Below are 24,258 nucleotides of genomic sequence, written 5' to 3'. Positions count from 1 at the left end.
CTTAGATTTGTCAAGGAGGCGACTCTTAATGGACGGATGATAAGCTGTCGAGACGTCCTTCACATCACCTCCTCCGTCAGTCACTTCGTTCAGACTCCTCATCCTCATCTGTGCTGCACTTTCCTCTCAGTCACAGAAACTGAGCCGACTGATGATGGCTGTAAATAATATATTTAAGTTAAAGTTATCATTAAATATTTAACATGTTTCATAATTGTTTGTTTTACTTATGATAAAATGTTGGTGTCATATGGCTTAAAATCAGTCAGTATTTCTAGCACACTTTGATCCTTGATATAATAATATATATTGTGACTATTAGTCCACCATAATAACAATAATATTATTGTTTTATTATTATTTTGAATAAAAAGCAATAATTCAGTTTTTCCCAACCAGAATGTTTCTGGCAGTGTCGAGATTGTTTTGAAACAATTTTATACCTTGATGCTGAAAAATGAGATTTATGGAAAATAAAAATGCACAGAAAGTAAAATCACGATCCATCCAACTATTTAATATAATATTTTAATATTTATTTTTGCTGTTATTCACTAAGGGACCGCACAGGTTTAGCAAAATATGTGTAAATTTAGACAAATATCTGCTTCACCTGGTAGAAGAGTTAACAGAGACAACTGCATCAGGGATGTGTTATCTGAGTGTCAGCGGTTGACTCTTGAGTTGTGTCATAAGGAAGAGGCTCAGACGTGACGCTAACTCAGGCTCCTACACAAATGGAATAACAGAATTGTGTTACCGTACTGTACAATAAGTCCAAACTGATAAACAAACTTCAAGAAGGAAGTGCACAACGTCGCTTACCTTCCACAAAAGTGAACGTAGGGGTGCAATGAACTGAGCCTTAAATGTTCCACCTGTTGACTCGGGAGGATTAGCACATCAGGATTTAACTATTCACAAATTGTGTGTAATTATAATTAATACATATGCTGCACAGTTGACCCTGTTACATGAGTACAGCAGGTGTAAAACTGAGTCCACAAGTTACAAGGTTGAAATGGACTGAAAGAGGTTTGGCTGATGGTTTGGATTAAAATGATTTATTCATTAAAGCAGCTTTAATAGCAATATATGATCTGTCACTGTGTAATGTGTTGGTTGTGACTCGTAGTGATGAACCTACAGAGAATTATCAGAGACTCTGCAGCTTTATAGTGAGTTTCAGCTAATTGTTTATCTCTCCGGCTGCAACTTTACTGTTCTGGTTCACTCTCAGCGTCTCATAGCGTCGTTTTCAGAGAAAAAGCTGTAAAAACCCGCTGTACACTACCTGCTCAGCACCAAACAACAAACAGACACAGTTAGCTGTAGACTAGCTGGTGAACATAGTGGAGCATTTAGCAGCTAAAGAGCCAGAAATTTCCCTCAGGAGCTGGTGGAGACCAAAAATAGAGCTAAAAGAGAGTGAATATCGGACTTTGTGGTGGCCACACCACATGTGAGGAGTTGTTAGTAGTTTTATGTTTTTAACACTTAACATACAAACATTTCAAATAATCACAGTACACATAGTCTTCTGTTTTCATACAGAAAACACTTTATTATCTGGCTAAAAGTGTCGGCACCGGTAAAGATGGCGTCTTATACTGTGGCAGGCAGGAAGTGGAAGAGTCCAACCGGAGCGTGCCAGAGGAAGGGGAATCTGCCTTTCAGGATCCAGTTAACTTCAGTTACTTTTATGAGTTTATTTTTCTGGCTTTTGATAGTTAGTTTTGGTTGTAAATAGTTTCTTGATTTAAATCTTTGTTAATTTGTGTTATATAGAGTTAATTGTTTATTCCTGCCCCCCCCTTATGTGTCATTTATCAGGTCTGTTATGTTCAGTTCAGTTCAGGTTGCTGTTTGTTTAGTTGACCTCAGTTTGAGTTAAAGGGCGCTAGTTTTTGAAATTACTTTCTTCTAGTTTTTTCTATTTTTGATAAAATAATTTGTTAAATTGAAATTAAGTTGTAAATAAATTTCTAATTTTTGCTTTATACACTTTGTAGTTCTTGAGTTTTACTGCTTGGTCCCTGACAGACAGAAACATGAATGATAACGTTGCTCCGTAACTGCTGGATGTGGAAATAAGCAACTGTTTGCTGACAAGTTCAACATATGAAATTAAAAGCTGATGATGTGTCAGCGTTGACTCATTCATCCACTCAACCTCCTGCCTCTGTGGTCACCTTTTTTTTAATAACATCGACACCTTTGACCTTTGCTGAAACAGCTTCTTCCTCTGTCATCTTTCTCGTGAGGACAGTCTCATCAGAAGAGCTGAGTCACAGTTTTAGTTAAATCTTCATCTCATTTACACAAACTGTTTCTGCAGGAAAAACCTCCACACCGGGAGAACAATGTGAAACCGAAGCCAACACTCTCTGCAGCAGCTCTGCCGTTTGTCGCTGGCAGACGAGGCAGGAAGACAGACGAGAGAATCAAAAGCATGCGAGACCAGATCGTACACATCGCCATGGCAACGGGGAGAAAATCCTCTCCATCGAAATCCCTCCAGAGCACACTGGCACTTTTGTTCTGTTATACATAATGCACAGAGGACTGGCAAATATCCCACTTCCTGTGTGTATGTAGGTCTCAGTCTGATCCCGTCAACATGAAAGAGCTCTCTGAGAGAGTGATGCAGTCAAATGAGGTCAGACGACCGGGATCAGTTTACAGTGAGTCCATCAGTGGATCAGAAGATGATGAAGAGCAGAATAAATATGATTCATCCAAAAACAAAACACTCTGGCTCTGAGAGGAGAGAGATGATTGTAGTGAGACTGGTGGCAGATTCAGGGCCTTCATGGAGCAAACAGCAGAGTGTGACGTCGTCGGAGCTCTCTCTGCTCTTACTTAACAATTCACTAAAACACCGCTCCGCTGCCTGATGCAAGCTAGTGGAAAGAGAGATGTACGGTGGCCCTGAGGTGCAACACAACAATAATTCAGAAAACACATTTCAAGAGAAATAAAAAGATAAAAATCCACAACAAAAATGTAAAAAAAAGACTGAAAGATATCTTCTTGATTTGACTCATTTGGACGCTGAAGCTTCATATTAGCTTCTGTGGATTTTGTCCTCCATCACTTCCATTGTAAGGTCATTATGAAGGGATCTTCTAATGGTCAGTATGAACAGGAGGAATGATTACAGCAAGAAAAACATCTTATCCTTTACCAGAAAAAGAGTTTGGAGGGTTTAAACATTGTGTTTATCTGCTCCAACATTAGCATGTCTGGCTAATTAGTTGACTACCTGCAGCTGTAGCCAAAAGTTACTGTAGCATGTAATTAGCCTACTATGCTATAATCTTTTGTGAGGTAAGAGGTTCTGTTAGAGAAATACCCGTTCAGACCTGAAACATCTGTGTGGAAGCTCGTCCTGGATGATGCTATACTGACAGATTGTTTTGTCAACTGCCAGGTTTTTTCATGTTAAAGGACAGATTCATAATTTTTCAAGTGTGTCTTATAACATCAGTCAGGTGTCCATATGAGCAGTGAAAGAGGTTTTCCTCGCTGTAATCATTTGCTCCTGTTCATACTGGATATTAAAAGATCCTTCAAATGTGCTTTCAATGGAAGTGATGGAGGATAAAATCCAGTGTTTCCCTGTTGAGCTGCAGGTGGAAGTATAGTAACAAAAAGAGGAACTTTGGCACTTAAAAGACTGTAACGTTGAAAGATATCTACTTGATTTGACTCATTTGGACACTGAAGCTTCATATTAGCTTCATGTTTGCACAGAAGGAGGACTGGATTTTGTCCTCCATCACTTCCATTGTAAGGTCATTATGGAGGGATCTTCTAATGGTCAGTATGAACAGGAGGAATGATTACAGCAAGAATAACAGCTTTAATGTTCATTTGGGATCTCGTCCTTTACTAGAAAAAGAGTTTAAACATTGTGTTTATCTGCTCTAACATTAGCATGTCTGGCTAATTAGTTTACTACCTGCAGCTGCAGCCAAAAGTTACTGTAGCATGTAATTAGCCTACTATGCTATAATCTTTTGTGAGGTAAGAGGTTCTGTTAGAGAAATACCCGTTCAGACCTGGAACATCTGTGTGGAAGCTCGTCCTGGATGATGCTATACTGACAGATGGACAGATTCAGGTTAAAGAAGGAGGACTGTGGATTTTGTCCTCCATCACTTCCATTGTAAGGTCATTATGAAGGGATCTTCTAATGGTCAGTATGAACAGGACGAATGATTACAGCAAGAAAAAACAGCTTTAATGTTCATTTGCGTATTTGACAGTTGTTTTAAAGACGGATTTGAGAATTTATGAACCCGTCCTTTAAAACATGACATGAAGCCTGATTTAGGGGTTAAACGCTCCAGTAAATCTCCAGTGTTTCATCTCTGCTATTAAATAAACACACAGTGAGTTCATCAGTGGATCCTGCTGTCAGTCACAGCGGGAGTCTCTTCACCTTTCCGCCCTCTCAGACTCTTTCATCGTCGGCCTCTCCTCCCCGCTGTCAAGACTGTGAAAATCGCTTCATAAAAACCTCCAGCCTTTTTTTTTTTTAAATGTTAGGCTCATTGAAAGGTTAATTAGCAGAGTAATCCGCTTAAGGCTTGGAAACTTAAACAGGAGCCTCCGGGGGAAGCAGAAGAGGCACTCCAAGCTCAGACTGTAACACTGTAAAAAACATCACAGTTCACATCATTTAGGCAGTTATTCAGCGTTTCATTTGTAAAATACAGAGTGAAAATTAGAATGTGCATTTCCTGGAGAAAATACGTGTCATCGCTGCTTGCTGATTAGATTGCCCACTGCTGTAAGTTTTTAAATCTACAGCTGAAATTTAATTCAATGCTACAGACTCGTTCTGCATTCCCAAATTTGGTTGCAATTGAATGATGCATTCAGGACATACGGTAGTTTATGTGTATTAGACCTACAAATTTTGGTGACCGAGTTCAGAGAAACAGTGAAAATATCAAAAACAAATAGATACGTTTTGTTTGGGGTCATCAGAATAAAGTATCTACCAAGTTTGCTGAAGATAGGATAAAATATGCACAAAAACACACATTTACAAAAAAAAAATGTAAAATGACAAACATTTTTTAGGCACAAAAAGTGTGGCGTGGCCTATATCCACTGACTACTTACTATTGTTTGACATGGAGCACATTCAGGAGCCGCTGTGACACGTTTAACAGTCTGCAGCAAGTCATGAATATGCATCAATCTATCTATGTTCATCATGGTTTCAATTGTTTTAATATCAGTCAGAGTGAAAATCATCTCTTCATCATCCACCTCTGACACTCGTTTTTAAACTCTCATTGGCCTCCATCATGTAAATTTTCACACCGCTGCAAAGCATGCTGGGAAATATATTCAAATAAGCTGACACTGTTTCTAAACAACTTCATCTGAAGAGTAGAGGAGACAAAGAAATGTGTTTGTTTCATGTACATTCTTGTCAATTTTCACACCGCTGCAAAGCATGCTGGGAGGTATATTCAAATAAGCTGACACTGTTTCTAAACAACTTTAAGTTACTATAAAGAACTTTCATTTTGTGGAGTGAAGACTGCATTTCCCATGAGCACCACCACCTCGTCTAGCATGTGCATTTGTTTCGGAAGACTCAACTTATTTTTAATTTTATTTTTCTTTTTTTTAAACACAGCTGTTTGCAGGATGCACAGTGATGATGTATCTGTGTATTAATAATTGTAATATGACGATGGTGAAACAAAGTTTATTTCAGTACCGTTCATACACAGTGTTGGGCAAGTTACTGAAAATTAGTAATTAGTTACAGTTACTAGTTACTTCTCTCAATAAGTAATTGAATTATTTTACCAATCATTGCATATAAAAAGTAATCAGTTACTAGGGGAAGTAACTAAGAGTTCAATCCACTCGGTAAAGGATTCGGTTTGTTTTCCCGACAAATCAGTTTCAGTTCAGTTTCACAAACATAAAAGACAGATGAGTCAAAAATCTGCTCCGGGTTTTACCTCTCTCTCTCTCTCTCTCTCTCTCTCTCTCTTATATATATATATATATATATATATATATAATTTTTTACACAAGCTTGGCTTATTATTCATTTACAATTCCTCACAGCAGCGGAGGAATCTGTCATGCCATCTTCAGTATGATGGAAGCACTTTCCGTTCCCCCGAAGTGTCACGAGGGCGAGTTCTGTCAGAGTGGGAGAGACGATGATGTCACTGGTTTCCTCCCAGTTTAAATCCTAGTTCTAGAGCTCAAATTCATTTGTGTGACACACTTTGTTATAGCCATGTATATCTGTAGCTATTGATAAAACTAGTCTAACAGTCTAACAAGCAGACACGTATCAGAGTCCAGGTGTCTGATGCGCTGCGATGTTCCTCGAAGCTTTTGATGTTCGGACCTGTAAAGATCATCATCTGACTATCATTAGATGAGGAGTTTATTGCCTCAAAAAGCAATAATGACAGATGAGAAGGATTGCTGCATGTTGCATACTATGATTCTGACGCAACACTCACACTGATTGCATTTTATGTTTTTCTTACTGTAAAATACATGCAGAGTCCTATGTGGGGGTCTCTTTACTCTTTACTGACTAAATGTGCAAAAGTATCATTTCGGGTTTTGCTTTTCTCCCTGTGGTGAAAAACAAACACTTGTAAAATATATCATGCTTGTCGGTCAATATCCAGCCTTTGCTGCTCAGTTATGATGAATTATAAATCTCCATCTCAGCTGCAGTGAGTAAATAATATAGGAAAAATATAAACACATATAAAAGTGTAAAATATATATATATATGTGTGTGATTGTGTGTACATACTTAGCATCGTTGGTGGAATCGCAGCGAGCAGACCAAGTCTCCTCAGGTCCTCGTAACTTTCAGCAGATGAGGGATGTTGCTGTCGTCTTTTGGCGTCTTCACTGTGGAGCCTCATACACCGATGGGCTGTATGCAAAGTGTCTTCAAACGCTTCCAGGTCCAGTGTTGTGCTGCATATAGACAGACAGACATATAAGTAATAGAAAAACCTCCACTAACCAGTCAAGTTTAGTTTACATCTGTGTCTGTCCGGACTCGTATAATATTTGTTGTGAAGACTTTAAAGGTGTATTTTCCTTGTATGTAATCACATCACAGCCAATAAATCTGATTCTGATAGAAGACAAAGTTGTTGCCATGACAGCAGACGATGCTTCAGATGTTGCTGCAAAGAAGCTACAACTTCTAAAACGTGGATGTTTCACACACGTCTTCAACCCAACAGCACCAGAAGACCTAAATAATCACCACAGTTTCAAGTTGGGAACCGAGATTAGTGTCACCAACTCAGTATCTGACTAAATGTGAAATAAGGTCACAATCACTCCTTCTGTTCCGGCCAGAAAAGTGTTTTTGCAAAACATTATGATGTCACAGTGAAACTGACCTTCGGCCTTTTGGATATAAAATGTCATCACTTCATCATTTTATCCTAGTAGACGTTTGTGTGAAACTTTGTCATAATTAGCTTATGAATTATTGAGTTATAGGCAAAAACATGTTTTGTGAGGTCACAGTGACCTTGAGTCCAAGTGGACGTTTGTGCCTAATTTGAAGAAAAAGGTGTTCCTGAGATATCACGTTCACGAGAACGGGACGGACGGACAGACAACCTGAAAACACCTTCAGCCACGGCTGTCGGCGGCGGCGTGGAGGCGTAAACACGTCTGACCTGCGGCTGATAAACTTCTCGACATCCTCGCCAGTGTTTATCCAGGATGATCGCTGCCTGTTGTGATGGAGAACCTGTAGACACACTGTGGGAGGAAGTCATCCGCTCAATATTAAAAGATATGATGATATCAGAAACTATAGCATGTAGCCTGTCATCTTACATCGCACCATCACGGCTTATCTCCGCTGCCCTCATCGAGGCGACGGCGGTCACAGCTGCCAGGAGACCGCTACTGTTTGCCCCTTTTACACGGTGTTGAACACCATGATCCAAGGGGAACAGATCACAGATTACATCACAGCGCTGAAAACAATTTGCAAGAGGAGAAATGTCAGATTTCAAAGGATTACTAATTGCATTACTATGATATGTGCTAATGTGTTGGACAGTGTCACAACAAACGGACGCTTTGATTTTCTCCTCCGTCGCCGCCTGTTTACAGCAATAGAAACGCTTGATGATGTTTCTCATCCACTGGAGGCAGATTGAACCAGCAGTGAGACAGTGAATGTGTTAATATGATTTTTATCTGACCCTATGTACTTCACTGATTTTGGGTGTTGGACATGTGACATAAACAGTCCAGAGTCTGCATGTCACCTTAGGTAATATGGTATGGCCCTTCGGGGGGACCTTAGAGATACAAACAATGGATCCATGGTCAAGTTTGGAACTGTTCCAGATGTGGGTTGTTGTGACACATAATATGTTGTGAGGTAGCTGTCAATTACGTGATTGGAGGGCTCCCAACTGACCTAGTGCCCATGGAAAACCTATGTTATACATGTGATAAGATACAGATGTGTAACCCCGTATAAGCTATGCACCGACAGTGGTACGGTGCCCAGACCATCTTTGTACATGGAATGGACCCGATGGCCATCGTCTAATAAACATCTACAAAATAAGAACTTCGTCAGCTCTTCCTTCGAACGATATCATCACACATCCTTCCTTTCAGAATGCAAAACATCTAAATGCAGATATTTTTGACAATATTTGTAGCGGCCGAGTTTACAATATCTTAGCTTCTTATTATTTGACTGTAATAAGAATTCATGCAGTTTCTTGGCCGGGTTCTTTGTTGTGCACCAAATGTCAGAAGAGTGTTGAAACTGTTTTGAATATTTGCAGATATCAGTTGTTCAGGTGAAGACATGAACTAACGTAGTGATGCTGAGATCTGGCTGTGTGCCACTACTTTAACAGCAGAGCATCCATCGTCCTGATGAACCCTGTTGTGGTGTGTGTGCAGTATCGTGCACAGAATAACAGAATACAATGATGGGGTCTGGATTGAATGCACGCAGGGGTTAAAAGGTTTTAATTGCTGAATAAACATTGAAAAAGCGGATGTGTATCACCTGAGAATGTTAGACAATGTAAGAATAACATGTTATTTACATGAACTACTAAGAAAAGTGACACTGTATTAATAAAGAAATATGAATTGGTTAGTGTTGAGAGGATGAAGCCAAGCAACATGAACATTAACAGAGCACAATAACGTGATTCTTTTCCTTTATAACCTCTATCCTGTATTGCACAGAATATTATGTTCACCATCACACCCATCTTCATATATCTGAAGAGCAGCGCAGTCTCGGTGTCGTTATTGCCAGATAGATGGATGACATAAAGACTCCAGACTGCAGACTAAACTTCAGCCGAGGCTCAGAGTTCCTCTTCAGGAGACTGTTAGAAAACAAAGATCAATGAACAGAATTTCTTCATCTAATTATATTCAAGATGCATGTTTTTATTCATTGAAAATTGCAACATTCGATCTGTTTTTGTAACTTTGAGTCACACTTTAAATACAAAGCATATGATGACCTTGTGCCATAAACCAGAATGCAAACACATACACACATGTCCAAGCCAGAGTTTAGAAGAATTACTCTCACTATAAAAGACATCAGGTATAAACCCTCGTCATCTATGTTTCATCAACGTGTAAACAGGAAAAAAGCTGATGGATTCAGATATTCTCAGATCATATGTGGAAATGAATCTGATAGTAATGTGATATCTGCCAATGCGACTGTCATTTAAACAGGCAGATGAGATATTAACTGTCACTGCAATTCACACGTCATCATTGAAAATGTGACCATCTTATACTTTCTCGCATTTTAATGACGTATCATTTTATTTACACCTGCACAGCTACTGTCTGCTGAAAACAACAAAAACAAATTGTTTACTTCCGTTTCGGTAACCAAACCCTCGTTTACACATGCGGGTTGTTACAAGTGTTAAGTGTAAAGAAAGGTATCTGATATCTGTCACTTGTAGATGTAAACAGAAAATATATAGAACTGGGCATCAAGACATGCAGCGTCAACACAGCCACATTCATCAGACACCTCCTCTAGTTGCCTACTTTGGGAAAACAGTCATTTTTAATGTATGTAATGACTGCAGTGCGGTGTTATATATGTGTTTTTTAATCATCAAATAAATTCATTCATTCACTCATTCAAACCTATATGTTACCACTAAGGCCACAATACAGAATAAACATAATATAATATATATAATTGTCTAAAAATAGACAGCTGAGCTTCAATGTGCTCCACAAAATCAATTATTTATGTGAAAAATACCTTTATTATTATCTTGCAATATTCATAAATGGAAGATAAAATCACACCGAGGGGATGAAGCCCATGTGTAGTGGTCTACCTCGCCTTCCTCGGTGTTTAGCATCCCAACAACCAAAGTTTATACAGACTGAAGAGTAGTCAGCAATAATCAGACAAACTGTAAACAACATGATACAGACTACTGGTAAATGGACAAGTGGTGCCAAGCATAGACTGAGCTTAATGCTGTGAGCTAAATGTTTATCCTCCTTTTATTGATATGATAATTAAATAACTAAAGCTGTCAAATAAATGTAGAAAGCTGTAAAAGATCTGGCAAAGTTTTAATAATAAGACAAATCCACTCAAATGTTCTTTTTTTTGTTTTTTTTCCTGTTATGTGGGCTGACGTTGGTGTTGCTATGTGTTTTTAATTATGAAACTGTATAATGAGAATATTTGAATAAACAAGTTGAACTGTACTCAGATTATCTGGAACCATTTGTTTGTTTTTTATATTATTTGTTAGTTGATTTCAGGAAGGTTTCAGGACTCAGTCACGGGCTAAATGATGTCTTAAAATGTGGATTTTCTTTTGCAGTGTAGCAGAGGTCTTGGACTGCGCTGGGACTGCTTCCTGTCAACCGATCAGCAATAATGCATGTGCAGGTGAGAGTCGGGTCGAGCGGGTTCAGCCAGGGGGATGCTGGGAAGTCTACTGCTCACCTGCCGGCCCCCTCGGGGGAGATAAAGAAAGGAAAGGGGGAGGGAGCGGGGTCAGTGACAGGTCCCACACTCTGTGTCTGAGCCAACAGCTCATCCAGCTGACAAGGGGGAAAATGTCCCGGCCAATCAGAGAGCGGCGGAGATGAGAAGGAGAGGGAAGAAGATGGGAGCTGCAGGGACAGAAAGGGGGGAGGAAGATGGCGAGTAAATCCAGCTTCAGGAGAATTAAATGAGCCGCCAGTTAAAAAACGCTCTTGTGTAACATCAAGTGAAAATGTTGTATCTCATTTATTAACAGTGTCGTCTTCACAGTGAGATGTTTGCACTGTTTATCAAGAAAGAGATCCAGCACGTAACTACCCCTAAAACCACATGTATGGAAAGCCAGGAGAGCCAAAAACATGTCAAATTGCGTCACATATCGAAGCTTGATCAGGACCCCGCTGGCGTCACTTTTTAATGCACAGTATAACGGCAGTCACTGTTTAAAAATAATTATATTTTATGGTGTGACAACGCGGTGGTTAAGGTCTGGTTAGGTTTAGACACAAAAACCACTTGGTTAAGTTTAGGGGAAAGATCACGGTTTGGGTTAAAATAAAAAATAAAATAAAAACGGTGAGGTGGTCTTGAACCATCGTCTCTGCTGATTTACAAGTGTCTGCCAACATTACAAGCCATCCACCTCCTACTGAGAAAGAAAGTCAGCTTATATAGATATCACGTGAGGTACGTCACTTCAGACATGTTGATATGATATGTATTGTTGAAATGTTGATATGCTCCGTATTACAAGTGTTGAAATGTAGTTATTCAACGTATCTGTGGTTTGCATAAACGTACAACACCAACGTTTTATTCTGGCGACCAGGCTGAAATCTGTCACCTTATATAGACGTCATCGGTCTCATAGCTTCTATTTCAGACGTTGTAGGATTGGACCACCCTGCACGTCAAAAAAATGACGCTAAAGGGGTCCTGACCAAGCGTCAATATGTGACAACACGTTACAGATTAAATACAGCAGTTACAACTTAATGAGTGAGCTTAAGAGAGGCTGGTAGGTGGACTAGCTGCTTCCCCCTGCTTCAAGTCTTTATGCTAAGCTAGGCTAACCACTTCCTGACTCCATATGTGCTTAACATATAGATTAACTGTAATTGCAGAACCCATAGGACTGTAATCACAGATTAAATAGGTAAACTGAGATGTTCAGAGCAGTGAACATGTGAGGTTAATCAATGTTTATGCATTTGTGTGTTTTTAATAAGAAGTAGAATAATAATGTTTCACCACACAAAAATAAAATCAGCAATATCTACATTAAATATGTTTTATGTTACATTTTCAAACATGTCAAAACAACAAATAAGCATAAATAGCAAAATCCATGTTTAATATGCAGGTAGTCACAGCTGACATCACAACTCACTGTTGCCGGTTGTCATAGTAACACAACACACTTTCTGGCTCGGGAGATAAGCGGTCAGACAAAAAAAAGTGAGCATCAGAGCGGCGATGGGAAGATTTGACACAAAAAAAACCCTCAAAGAAAAGCTGAAACATTTCACGTCCTGCCTGGACTTTATCTGTTGTTTCTGGACTCTTTGTGTATTTTGTTCTCTTGAGTTGCATTTACGTCACCTGGTTTTGGTTTTTTCTGTGTTTCCCTTGCGTGTTCCTTTATTCCTCCTGTGTTTATGTGCTGGTTAGCCGAACCCTGCTCCCAGTGTCTTCCCCAGTTTATCTGCTCCCAGTCTGACCGCGTGTTGTGTCACCTGTTGTCTGTTTACATTAGTTCCTGTTTTATTTTGAAATATTTTCTCCTTGTGTCTTTTCACCTTAACTTCCTGTGTTTGATTACCTCATGTGTTTCACCTGTGTCTCGTTTCCCCTCACCTGTGATTAGTTTGCAATCACATCCTGTGTATTTATAGTCCAGTTTTCAGTTCGGTCTTTGTGAAGTTGTCTGCGTTTGTCTCCTGTGACTTTTGAACCCATCCTTTAAATATTCTGCATCGTATCCTTCCTGTCTGCCGTCTCTCATCTATCGGGTCCACCTGCTCCACTCTCCTCATTCTTGACAAAACATCTCGACACAGAGACAAAACTACTCAGCTACCAGTTAACAGAAAGGTTTTAGCTGCTTGAGGAAGATGAATATTCATCAGTTCACATTCACTGTGGTGTTACACGTTTCTAAATTCATATTTGTTTTATGCAGCTCTCTGATAACCGGTACACATGAAAACAAGACTAGAGCAAATCACCTCCTTTTATAAAACACATAAACACTGCAAATAAATAAAGCAAGCATCAAACAATAAAATAAATCAGTTAAAGTGAACACATGCAAGTTAAGAGGAGGCACCTGTCAACACTGTTCACCCACGAGCCGATATTCACAATCACAACAAGCTCTCAACAATTTGTGCAAAGATCCCCTTCAGCTCCTCTTCTAAAACCAGATTTCAAAATAAAATCTTCACAAATAACATAAGTCTAAACTAAAATAGCTTCAAACCAGAATTAAAATATAAACCAATAAAAAAAAATGATGTAAGATGTTCTGATAAAAACAAAACTAATAATTTATTCATCAATTGCAAATGAGGCAAAACAACATTTCAAACAAAATTCCCGGACGCCTGCCAGCCGATACCGAGGGCACCATTAACCCAGAGAAGCTGCAGGCAGGGGTATTGGTCTGAGACTGCGTTTTCACCCAGTAACTGACTGGGGAAACAAACCAACAGTGTCATAACAACATACCTACATACATACCTACAACCTCAACCAAGGATTAGACAGGGACCCCCAGCAGCCGCAGCAGCAGCAGCAGCAGCAGCGGAGGGAGACCGACACTCCCTGCGGTATTTATTTCCTGTCGTAACGCGCCAAGTGACTGAAATGGCCGAGTTGCAAACACGAGGCATTGAAGTGGGCGTGAAACTGATAATCCTCTGTGTACATATAGGCTGTACAAGTTATGTTGGGAGTTGGACAGCTCGGACGGGGTGCTGTGGTCTATATTCTGTCACATATTCTGTTTTTCCATCCTGTAATTTTGAACTCTTGGTTGATTCTGATTCACATGACATCTACTTCCTGTCTGTCCATCCTGAGGAGGGATCCATCTCAAGGTTTTTTTTTTCACCCAAACAACGGGGATCAGTGATTGGTCGTTAGGAAAGCACCTTCACTGCTCATTCGCGTCTCTGCGTGGCTGCTGATTGGTCGTCTGAATGTGCTGCTGCTCTGTCAGACTCACTGAACGCAGTCAGTCCAGCGACACGTTAGCATTCACTGTAAACATGATGCTGTTATTAGTCTCTGGAGCCGTTTCTAACGTTACCAAACTCTTCATGATGAAGGATCATGTCACCCAGTGCAGCAGTGTGACTCACTGATGTGTTTTTAATAGTGTGTGTGTGTTAGGGATGTGCAGAGAGCCCAGTATTAGTATCTGTATCTGTATTTGCTGAGGCAGTTAAATTATCTGTATTTGTATTCGAATAAAAGTGGAAAGAGGCTTAAAAATCCTGTTTTTGTTTTTATTATGCTTTTAATTTTAGAAAATTAAAGTGTTACAATAAGTGCTCATGAATAAACTACCTTATGAAGGAGGTCCCCACACCAGGTCTCAAACTGGAGTCTCCCAGATCATAGACGACTGCACTGACTACTGAACTAAAACTTTACTCATCACCTCATTGCAGACAGACCTCTACCTATTTATACACCCATAACACAGAGACAGCAGTGTGTAACATGTAGGGAAGAACTTCAAAGGCTATTCTTGCTTTGCACTTTTCATTTATTGCCTATTTTTTACAACCTAACTTTGTGGAAAGGAGAAGAGGAACAACAGGTTATGGAGAGTCCCTTGGGAACACTTTGCTTGTGTCAGTAGTTCAGCTTTATTTCTGGGGAACACCCCCAACTCCAGGAGTGATGTCCAAATCAGGAAATGTGCATCATGCGGCAGGTGGATGTGACTCCCCTCGTTGAGACCTGCTGATAGACGTCACAGCGGAGCAGAGGAGAGACACTGAGATAGTGATGTAACCGACCTGCACTCTGGTATTTGACATGTTTTTTTCTTCTTCCGGAAAACAAATAATTTTAAAAGTATTTGTATGAAACAAATATTCGTAAAAAAAACCCCACTATTTGTGCTCTGCCGAATAACGTATTTGTATTCGGGCACACTCCTACTGTGTATGTAACGTGTATTTTTATTTACGGTCAGTTTTCTCCTAAAAAGACGCTAGAATGAAGCACCAATCGAGACAGTAAAACACAGTGCAGCTTGAAGTAGAGATGCAAATACAACTTTATCATAAAGTATGAAGTTGGGTTTAACAATACAGGTGGTTCAGACAGCATTTCTACTTCTATGTATTTATATAATACAATTATAATATTATTTTGTCTACTTCATCTTGCCCAACCCCCTGTACACCTGTTCATACACAAATAATATGTGTGGTGAGATGTAAGATGATTTAATAAAATGTAGGACTGCTCCTTTAATTAGCTGTCTGTGTCCTTCAGTTTAAGGGCATTCATCCGCTGCTGTGAGACAACAGATAAATGAATCTGTCCAAAGAAAAAGGGGTACAGTTTCACATTTGTGACACATTATGAAAAAATGAACCTAACACCTTCATGAAACAGCTGATATGAAAAAGAATATAATTTTCTCTGCGATATAATTATTATATATAATTCATGCAGTGAAATTAAAAAAGCTCCACAAAAACGTCCATTTCTCTTCATTAATGTTCGCATTTGAATCCTCTGTGGGGTTTTCCCGTCGTCCTTTGTCCTTGAGACGAGGCGGCTGATGTCACTTTCATTCAACCTTTTGTGAAAGGTTCAGCTGCAGCCTAATTCTCCATGAAAGGTGTCACTGAGTCTTTTGAAGTGAATGGTACTTTTCTCAAAAGTTTCTGTCTCTGTGGGGCTGAAGAAGGAGGAGGAGGAGGAGGAGGAGGAGGAAGGAAGACTGAAGGAAGGGAAAGTGGTCATTGTTCATGCTGCAGGTAAAGTCCCAGGATCAAAGACAAAGAGGAAAAACCTCCTCCACCTGCATACAAATGTGAAGAAGAAACTGTGTGAAACAATAGCTTTTGTTTTATGATCTGCATCGAGTTGTGAAGATGTGAAGCTTGTTCAACCAACTGGTAACACTGGTATTTCATCTTAAATTTGCCAGTAAAGGTTAAAGAGCTCAAACAAATGATCAGGGAATGATGTAACACCTGTAATACTGTTGATTAAATTGGACATTTACAGCTCTATGTTTATATTCTGGAATATCTTTGCATGTTTTCCAGTTAAAAACTTCTTATTTATCTCATACTGGTCCTTTACGTAGCCCCTCAGTTCAGCCTCTGAAAGGAAGGATGTGTGATGATATCGTTCAAAGGAAGAGCTGACGAAGTTCTTATTTTGTAGACGTTTATTAGACGATGGCCATCTGGTCCATTCCATGTACAAAGATGGTCTGGGCACCGTACCACTGTCGGTGCATAGCTTATATGGGGTTACACATCTGTATCTTATCACATGAATAACAGGTTTTCCATGGGCACTAATTCAGTTGGGAGCCATCCATCAAGTATTTGACAGCTACCTCACAACATATTGTGTGTCACAACATATCACATCTGGAACAGTTCCAAACTTGACCATGGACCCATTGTTTGTATTTCTAAGGTCCCCCCGAAGGGCCATACCATGTTACCTACGGTGACATGCAGACTCTGGACTGTTTATGTCACATGTCCAACACCCAAAATCAGTAAAATACACAGGGTCAGATAAAAGTCATACTAACAGCCTCTGTCACACATTTATGTCCAGTGCCAACATTTAGTGCCAATACAGGAAGTAATTATTAAAAAATGTCTTCTTAATGACAATTAAACATAGAGACCGGAGCCGAAGTATCAAAATTTAACAAAATTTATTTTCTTGTACAAGAAGGAGCGTTTGACAGTGCAACACACAGGATGAGGTTACAAAGAAAAAGGCTTCTAACAAGGTTTTATACACCAGTTCTTTTCTTAATCTATCAAAATACAGACTTATAGATAACATCATGTCTGTTTTCAGTTCTCCTGTCCAGCTGACCCCCAGATGACGTCTCACCTTTTCTACTACAAATTTTAATTTCTACATCTTCCTCTTTACAAATATAATACTGAACTTCCTTTAACATCAGCTGATGAGTCTGCTGATGTTGCAGTACGAGACAGGAACAATTCATCATGATCTAGATAAAATAATAACACTCATACACAGTGTAATCATCATGTTTTTCTACATAGAATAGTGGAACGTTAGCATGTTAACCTGCAATGATTATTTGCTTCTTTTATTCACCGTAACAAGCTCTCTCTAAACTTCCATAACCATAGTTTATTTTCTATAACCAAACTCTTTCCCTAACCTTGAACATCCAATAGCTGTTGTGTGCAGTTATATTAGAAAGCAAGAATTATAAACGTAATCTTGGTTCAGCAGAATCATCCGATACTGATGTTCTCGTCTGGAAAAGAACAGTAACATCAAAGCTACAAGAACCGCTGGAAGTAAACGTGTTTTGTCCCCCTTTGATTTATTTTTCTGTCTGTAACCTGTAACGCTCTGATGACTGTGTTCCTCCTCCATCCTCATCTCCATTACACGCTGCCTGGACAGCCCACAGGTGATCAATATGGACTCTATTACTATGTGAAGATTGGGTGGCTCAGAGCAGCTCTGGCTGGTCAATGGAGAATATCCACAGGTGTAATTGATGAAGAAGCTCTGACTCGTTTCGGCTGTTGAGGCAAATAACTTCACCGTGTTGAATTTTTAATTGGTCATGGATCTTCTGTTGACTGAATCCATTTCGCTCTCCGCAGCCATCGGCCTCCAGCTGCTCTGATGTGCCAGGAAGAAGCATTCGGGCGTGACACCTGACTCACGCTTCACTCCGTCACCTGCTGTGGGGGGAAAAGCTACGGAGGCCCCGAGGCGCAAAACACAACAACGCTGTTAGATAATTATGAAACCCTCCTGCTCCTCTGAGTAAAGGTGTACAGCACATGTACGAACAAACACTGAGTCATCATCGCCACTGAATGAATCAGGAGCTCTCAGCAGTGAAGCTCCTCGCTAAGCTCGGCTTATCCCCTCCTAAGACATATGAAAATACTCTTAAAACATCATCTCCTCCTTCTCCCTCGTGTAAAAATCCTGAATCTCTGAATATCCTGCTGGACACAAGATGATTCCTACTTCACTGAAAAGTGTATTTTCTAAGTGTTTGTGCACCGGGAGCTTCAAGTTTGCTTGAAGATTTCTGTTTTGTTAATTTAAAAGATTTCAGTAAAGCATCAATCATGAAGATAGTTGATCAGTTCATTGTTCTTGTTCTGTTACTGTATATGACCTGCTTGTTTTGTTCTCATGTGTCTCCTGTATGATGAAACCATCAGCGAGCTCTCTATCTTCCTTAAAGTGAACTGTTATGTCTCGACGAACGAGTGAATAGAGTAAATAATAGATTTCCTGCTTTGATGTTTACTCAGGGAGCAACTGTAGCAGAAAATCCCAGGGCGGTGGGATGAAGAAGCACTCGCACTGTCCCGCGGGAGAGTTTTACACTCAGAACCTTTGAACTGCGGCATCCTTCAGATTCTCAGTGGTGAGAAGAGAAAACAGTTTATGAGAGACAGGAGGCACCTGCAGTCTGTGTGTGTGACGCCCGGCTGACAGTCAGAGTGCAAAAAGCGTTAGTTATGTGCTGTGACTCCAGATTCTATGAGTACAGGTGCAGCCCTCTAAGGCTATCGCTAGTGGGTTTATCCCTCGCGCACCCATGCAGCACTGAAAGCTCCACGCCTCACAGTCTCACCTTGAATATAAACTGCACTGAGACCGGACCATCGGCTGCCGAAAACAGCTTTTTCCTTCAGCTATTCACGGAGCCAGTGGGGCCCAGATTAGAGGGCTCCGCCTACACGCATAGAACCTGAGGCTATCGCTAACGGGATAAGGAAGAAACAGGATACGGTCCGTGCAACACTGGGTCCAAGCAGCTCCTACAGATGTTCTCACAGGGCGTAATGACGGCGCTCGTGGGCTCATTATCACACATTTCATTAATATATTTATGTGTGCGGACAAGCTCTGTGTGTGTAACAGAGAAGATGTACTGTTTTAGTGCTGCAGCCGGCTCACACAGTGTGACGGATGTGTGTTTAACAGCTACTGCTGAGTCAGAAGATTCGGGGGTTAATTGTTTTTTTTTTTTGTCTCAGTCTACTACTCTGCTTCCTTGGAGGCTTGAGGGGAGGATTGGACCAGGAGGAGGCAACGTGGCTGGTCTAAGAGCTCCGCTGAGGGGCCGTCTGCAAAGCTGGAGAAACTGTGGAGGTGGAGGTGGAGGTGAGTGGAGGTCAGTCATAGCGGTCCCGCCCTTGACCTGGGGGTCTGGACGTCTGCTCAATCTCCATGCTAACAGACACCCCCTCGGCAAAGAGGTCAGTTGGGGGTCCAGTGCTGTTTTATCCATGGAACTAAAGAAAAGACCGTAGAGAGTCCCTCACCGTCCGGCCGTCGTCTTGGCCCGTCCCACACTGAAGAAAGCAGTCTGGGCTTCAGAAGGAGAACAGGAGGCCAGCCTCAGTGCAACTTATACTCAAGCTGAGACCGTGTGAGGAATAAACCCACTAGCGAGAGCCTTAGACGGTGTTCATACTGGAGCTCAGAGGAACTCAGACTGACACAGAGCTAATGGTTTCAATGGTTTTATATTATATAGTTTATAGCTGCAGGGGTAAAAGCTGCCATGTTGGTAGAGGGCACCATCCTTGAAGCCATCCCTCCCCCCTCCCTTTTTTTTGCTCTCTCTCACCTCATATACATATATAGACATAAATACATACATGCTTAGTTCAATAAGGAAATCTAAGCTAAACATCCTTTTTTTTGCGGTTTGTTTGAGTCTAGCTCTTCTTCTTGTCTTGTCCTGTACTGTATCATATGTGTCTTCATGTCGGTCATTGTATCGCACCATAAACAAATAAAAAAAGAAAAGAAAAATAATGTAAACATGTTGATAAAGCCGGACGGAGACAGTTAAGACAGACAGTCCAAACCTTTACATGGTCTCCCACCTGTTTTTTGGGCTGATGTCCCGTCTCGTTGATCAGGAGTCTCCAGATACAGACCAGCTGAACCAGCACAGATGCATCTTTTTGGGATTTCCATCGTGTGGAAGTTTCCCTTCAGAGGCCTTTTGCTGCATGTGTGGTTATTCTCAAAAATGTCATACATGGTACCCTGATGGATGGAAGTCAAGGGATGAGGATGACTATAAACATTTTCTGTTTTTGCATCTGACTTTTCACTTAAATATAATAATAATAAATCACAATGAGTGCCGTGTATAAGTCAAGTCAAGTCAAGTGTTGTTCAACATGTAAATTTATGCAAGAAAACACAACTAGCAGGAAAAGTGCTTTTTAAAAGCACTATACGATTACTGTAGAAATAAGTGGAAATTAAATATTGAAATTACTTTTAAAAAAAAACAAACAAAAAAAACAGGGCACTGTGAGTCCCTGAAGGTGCTTCTAATTTGTAATTTGCATTTCTAATCTAAAAGTGAATCAATAAGCTCGTTTGAGATGAACTGCGCCTTGGAAGTGGACGACAGAAGACACAGAAACATGTACTTTCTGTTAGATCTGATCCCGATTTAATAAAATGTTATCAGATCAATCGCTCAAGCTTGTAGCTCATTCAGTCACTAATTGTTTTAATGATGCTCTGTATGATAGGCTATAACCCACTGAAATTACATCTGATAAAATGTTATCTGATGGCTGCGTTACTACAGCAACCTTCTCATATTACTACATTATTTCACAAGGAGCAGAACACTCCACACACCATCCCCAGATAAAGAAACTCAAATATTTTTATTTAATATAATTCTTTATCCTGTCCTGAATTCATGTGTAGTTGAACACATGTAGGTAAAAATGTTTTTTTTTATATTTATACAGGAATGTCTTTGTGTACATATCTTTAAATCTTTTATAAATATTGTATTTTTTTAATGTGGAAACAAATAACTAGATGATAAAACACAGCAGTGAATAGATAATGTATCCTTTATTCATCTGTCTGATATTTAGGGCTTCACCACTGTACAATTTTGATGTACTTTACTTGAGTATTTCCATGTGATGTACTTGTACTTTCTACTCCACTACATTTATTTGACAGCTTTTAGTTACTTTTCAGATGAAGATTTGACACAATGGATAATATAACAAGCTTTTAAAATACAACACATGTTGTTAAAGATGAAACCAGTGGTTTCCAGTGTGTAGCAGATAAATAAAAGGAACAATGGGTCAGTTGGCTTGTTTTAGAACAATGGCTTCACAAAGACCTGAGGCAGAATACAGTTCCTCTCGATCACTTAGGGATGCACAATATTGGATTTTTTGCCGATATCCGATATGCTGATATGTCCAACTCATTGTGGCTGATTGCCGATACTGATACATGCACATATTTTTTTGCAGCTGGCTGAGGAGACTATTATGCATGCAAGCTTAGATTTTACTGAGTATGATCAAGAAAGATAATATATGAAGGAAGAACTTAGGAAGACTGGAGTTCAGGAGCTCAGCATTAAAACTTTAATGAACCTGCCAAGTGGGAGGAGCAGTAGAGTTTTCATTGAGTTTATTAGACAGACAGGATTAATGTGCAGGATTTAATCTCTGGTCCACACTCCGGAGCAGAAGGTGACAGTAATGCACCTGATACGCTGGTTGCCAACTGCCGTTATAAACCAAAAAGAAGGGGTTTTTTTGTGCACAGAGTGGTACATCCTGTCAGCCTGTGCAGTCAAACACAGCAGCTCCTCGACAGACTGTTTCACCCTGACGGTCCCGGTGTTTCCTCCACAGGTTGCACTTCACTCAGCTGCCCGTCAGACCCGCTGCTTCTTCCCACTTTAACCTGAATAACAAACTGGGGCTCGGTGCTCCGGTTAGATCCAGGCTAATGTTAGCTTGGAGGCTAGCGGAGCGTTAGCCGCAGCATGACCAGAGGGATGCACAGCCAGCGAGCCTCCCAGCTAACGTTAGCTCCAGCCTGCGGAGGAAACACCGGGACCATCAGGGTGACACAGTCCGTCAAGGGAAATGCAGTCAGGCGGCGGAGGAGAGGGTGACATATCGGCCTTTCATAATTGTCAGAATTCGCCGATGCCGATATTTCATTTCAGAGCTTTTATCGGCCGATAGCGATGATGTGCCGATAATATCGTGCATCCCTACTGTTAACTAAACATCCCAAACCATGAACACATGAAAACTATAAACACTGTCTTCACACATGATTCAGATTTGTTGAACTTTTTGTGAAAAACTCTACATGCAAATCCCTGAACATATCACTCTCTGCACCATGTGCTCATTTAGAAAGCGCTGGCATTCACTATCATTAACTCAAGTCATCACAGCTGTAACCCAGTTAACACACAATTCCCCCGGTGGAAACACTAAGAGTCTAAAATGTTCACACACCAGAACCTCAGGATAATTAGATAGACAGATAGATAGACAGATAGATAGATAGATAGATAAAAGGGCCATGGGTCGGTTCACTTGAACAATGGATCCACAAAGACCTGAAGGTAGAAGAAGAGGAGGTGGAGGAGGAAGAGGAAGAGGAAGGAGACAGTACAGGCTAGGTGATGGCCTACTTTTGTGTACTATAGCAATGTGTGTTTCAGAGAAGTTATTTACTGTACTGTGTTTCATCTCTTTTGCAGAGAATCTTTGATATCGACGCCAGAGATACTCCTCATGAACTTATCTCTGTTGATGAAGAGGGATTTAATTTTATCAAAAGGAGAAGGAGGAGGAGGAGGCCTTTGTGATTGTCCCTGGCTAACGAGGAGGGGATGTGACCTCCTCCAACGCCATGCATCTGCTGGCTCTCCTCGATGGTCTGTGAGATCATATATACCGACTAGACCACAGCAGCCAGTACAACCACAACAGCCATGCTATGTTGTCATTTGGTACGACGTCATTTTCCACCAGGCGGCTCTACAGCAACATCTTTCTACCTGCATATTCTCCCTTCTTAAACCCCATAGAAGAGTTTTTTTTCCAGCATGGATGGTGGAAGGTCAATGACCGAGTGTTCACCTCCTCCAGGCCACGGAAGAGGCTTGTTTAGTCTTCACGGATGAGGCTTTCCAGAAGTAACGGCTGTTTTGTTGTGTGTGTGCATCTGGTGTAGATGTAAGATTACATGGTTTTGAGTGGCTGTTTTGTAGTGTGTGTGTATTTGATAGTTTTTGTGTTATGTCTGAAGGCAAAGTTTGGTTTAGAGGTAAGATTACATGAGTTTTGGGAAATCTTCAAGCAATCAAGAAAAACTAAAAGTTTATCTGAAGCTAATATGAAGCTTCAGCATCCAAATGAGTCAAATCAAGTAGATATCTTTCAACGTTACAGTCTTTTTAGTGTCAAAGTTCCTCTTTTTGTTACTATACTTCCACCTGCAGCTCAACAGGGAAACACAAAGAGGGAATTTGATGCTAAAAAGACTGTAAATGTGTCAGATATCCACTTGATATGACTAACTCAGACTGCTGAAGCTGAATAGAAGCTTCACACAGACTTTTAAATGACTGTGTGGACACATTGTGGGTTTCAGGAATGCAGTTCTGTTTATAGCTTCTTCTTCTTGCTGCATAACACAACCAAAACTCTTTGAGAAATTTATGATGTAGTACAAAGTCAAGAAGTTGCGTTACGTAGCACAACGAGCTAGCGAAGCTGTAACCAGAACTGTGTTCCTGCACATGCTCAGTAGCATCTGCATTACACAGAACTACTCTCTGGAGACTGAAAACATGATGCTGTTATTAGTCTTTGGAGCCGTTTCTAAACAAACTAACGTGACCAAACTCTTCATGATGAAGGAACACGTCACCCAGTGCAGCGCTGTGACGCACTGACGTGTTTTTAATAGTTTTTGGGGCAACAACGGAGGAATAAGATATATCAGGCTTTGGTTGTTAGTAGATCAGTTCATTGTTGGTTTGGACCCAAACATGAGATTTGTTGACAATGAGAAAAACATAGAAAAATGCAGCCATATGTTTTAAGTAGAACAAGTGTGTTTTCCCT

At 40.4% G+C, this 24,258-nt stretch overlaps 1 protein-coding gene and 1 long non-coding RNA gene across 2 annotated transcripts; one reads left to right on the top strand and one right to left on the bottom strand.

The window, feature by feature from the left end:
* Window positions 1–4,294: 4,294 nt before the first annotated feature.
* Window positions 4,295–11,428, bottom strand: LOC121907340. The gene is made up of 8 exons (XM_042426845.1): window positions 11,030–11,428; window positions 10,372–10,481; window positions 9,279–9,410; window positions 7,883–8,018; window positions 7,713–7,797; window positions 6,821–6,990; window positions 6,104–6,183; window positions 4,295–4,659 (listed from the first exon to the last, which is right to left on the bottom strand). Exons 3-8 carry the CDS (start codon window positions 9,294–9,296, stop codon window positions 4,516–4,518), a joined length of 633 nt encoding a protein of 210 aa, XP_042282779.1. The 5' UTR covers window positions 9,297–9,410; window positions 10,372–10,481; window positions 11,030–11,428; the 3' UTR covers window positions 4,295–4,515.
* Window positions 11,429–17,322: 5,894 nt separating this feature from the next.
* LOC121907413 lies at window positions 17,323–19,833 on the top strand. The gene is made up of 3 exons (XR_006098866.1): window positions 17,323–17,747; window positions 17,947–18,731; window positions 19,348–19,833. It is a non-coding gene; the product is annotated as an uncharacterized LOC121907413 (long non-coding RNA).
* The last annotated feature ends 4,425 nt before the right edge of the window (window positions 19,834–24,258 follow it).

The sequence above is a fragment of the Thunnus maccoyii genome, chromosome 11, assembly GCF_910596095.1.
Source record: "Thunnus maccoyii chromosome 11, fThuMac1.1, whole genome shotgun sequence".
NCBI lineage: Eukaryota > Metazoa > Chordata > Actinopteri > Scombriformes > Scombridae > Thunnus > Thunnus maccoyii.
The sequence above is the reverse complement of the archived record's forward strand: the minus strand, read 5'-3'. Positions and strand labels throughout refer to the sequence as shown.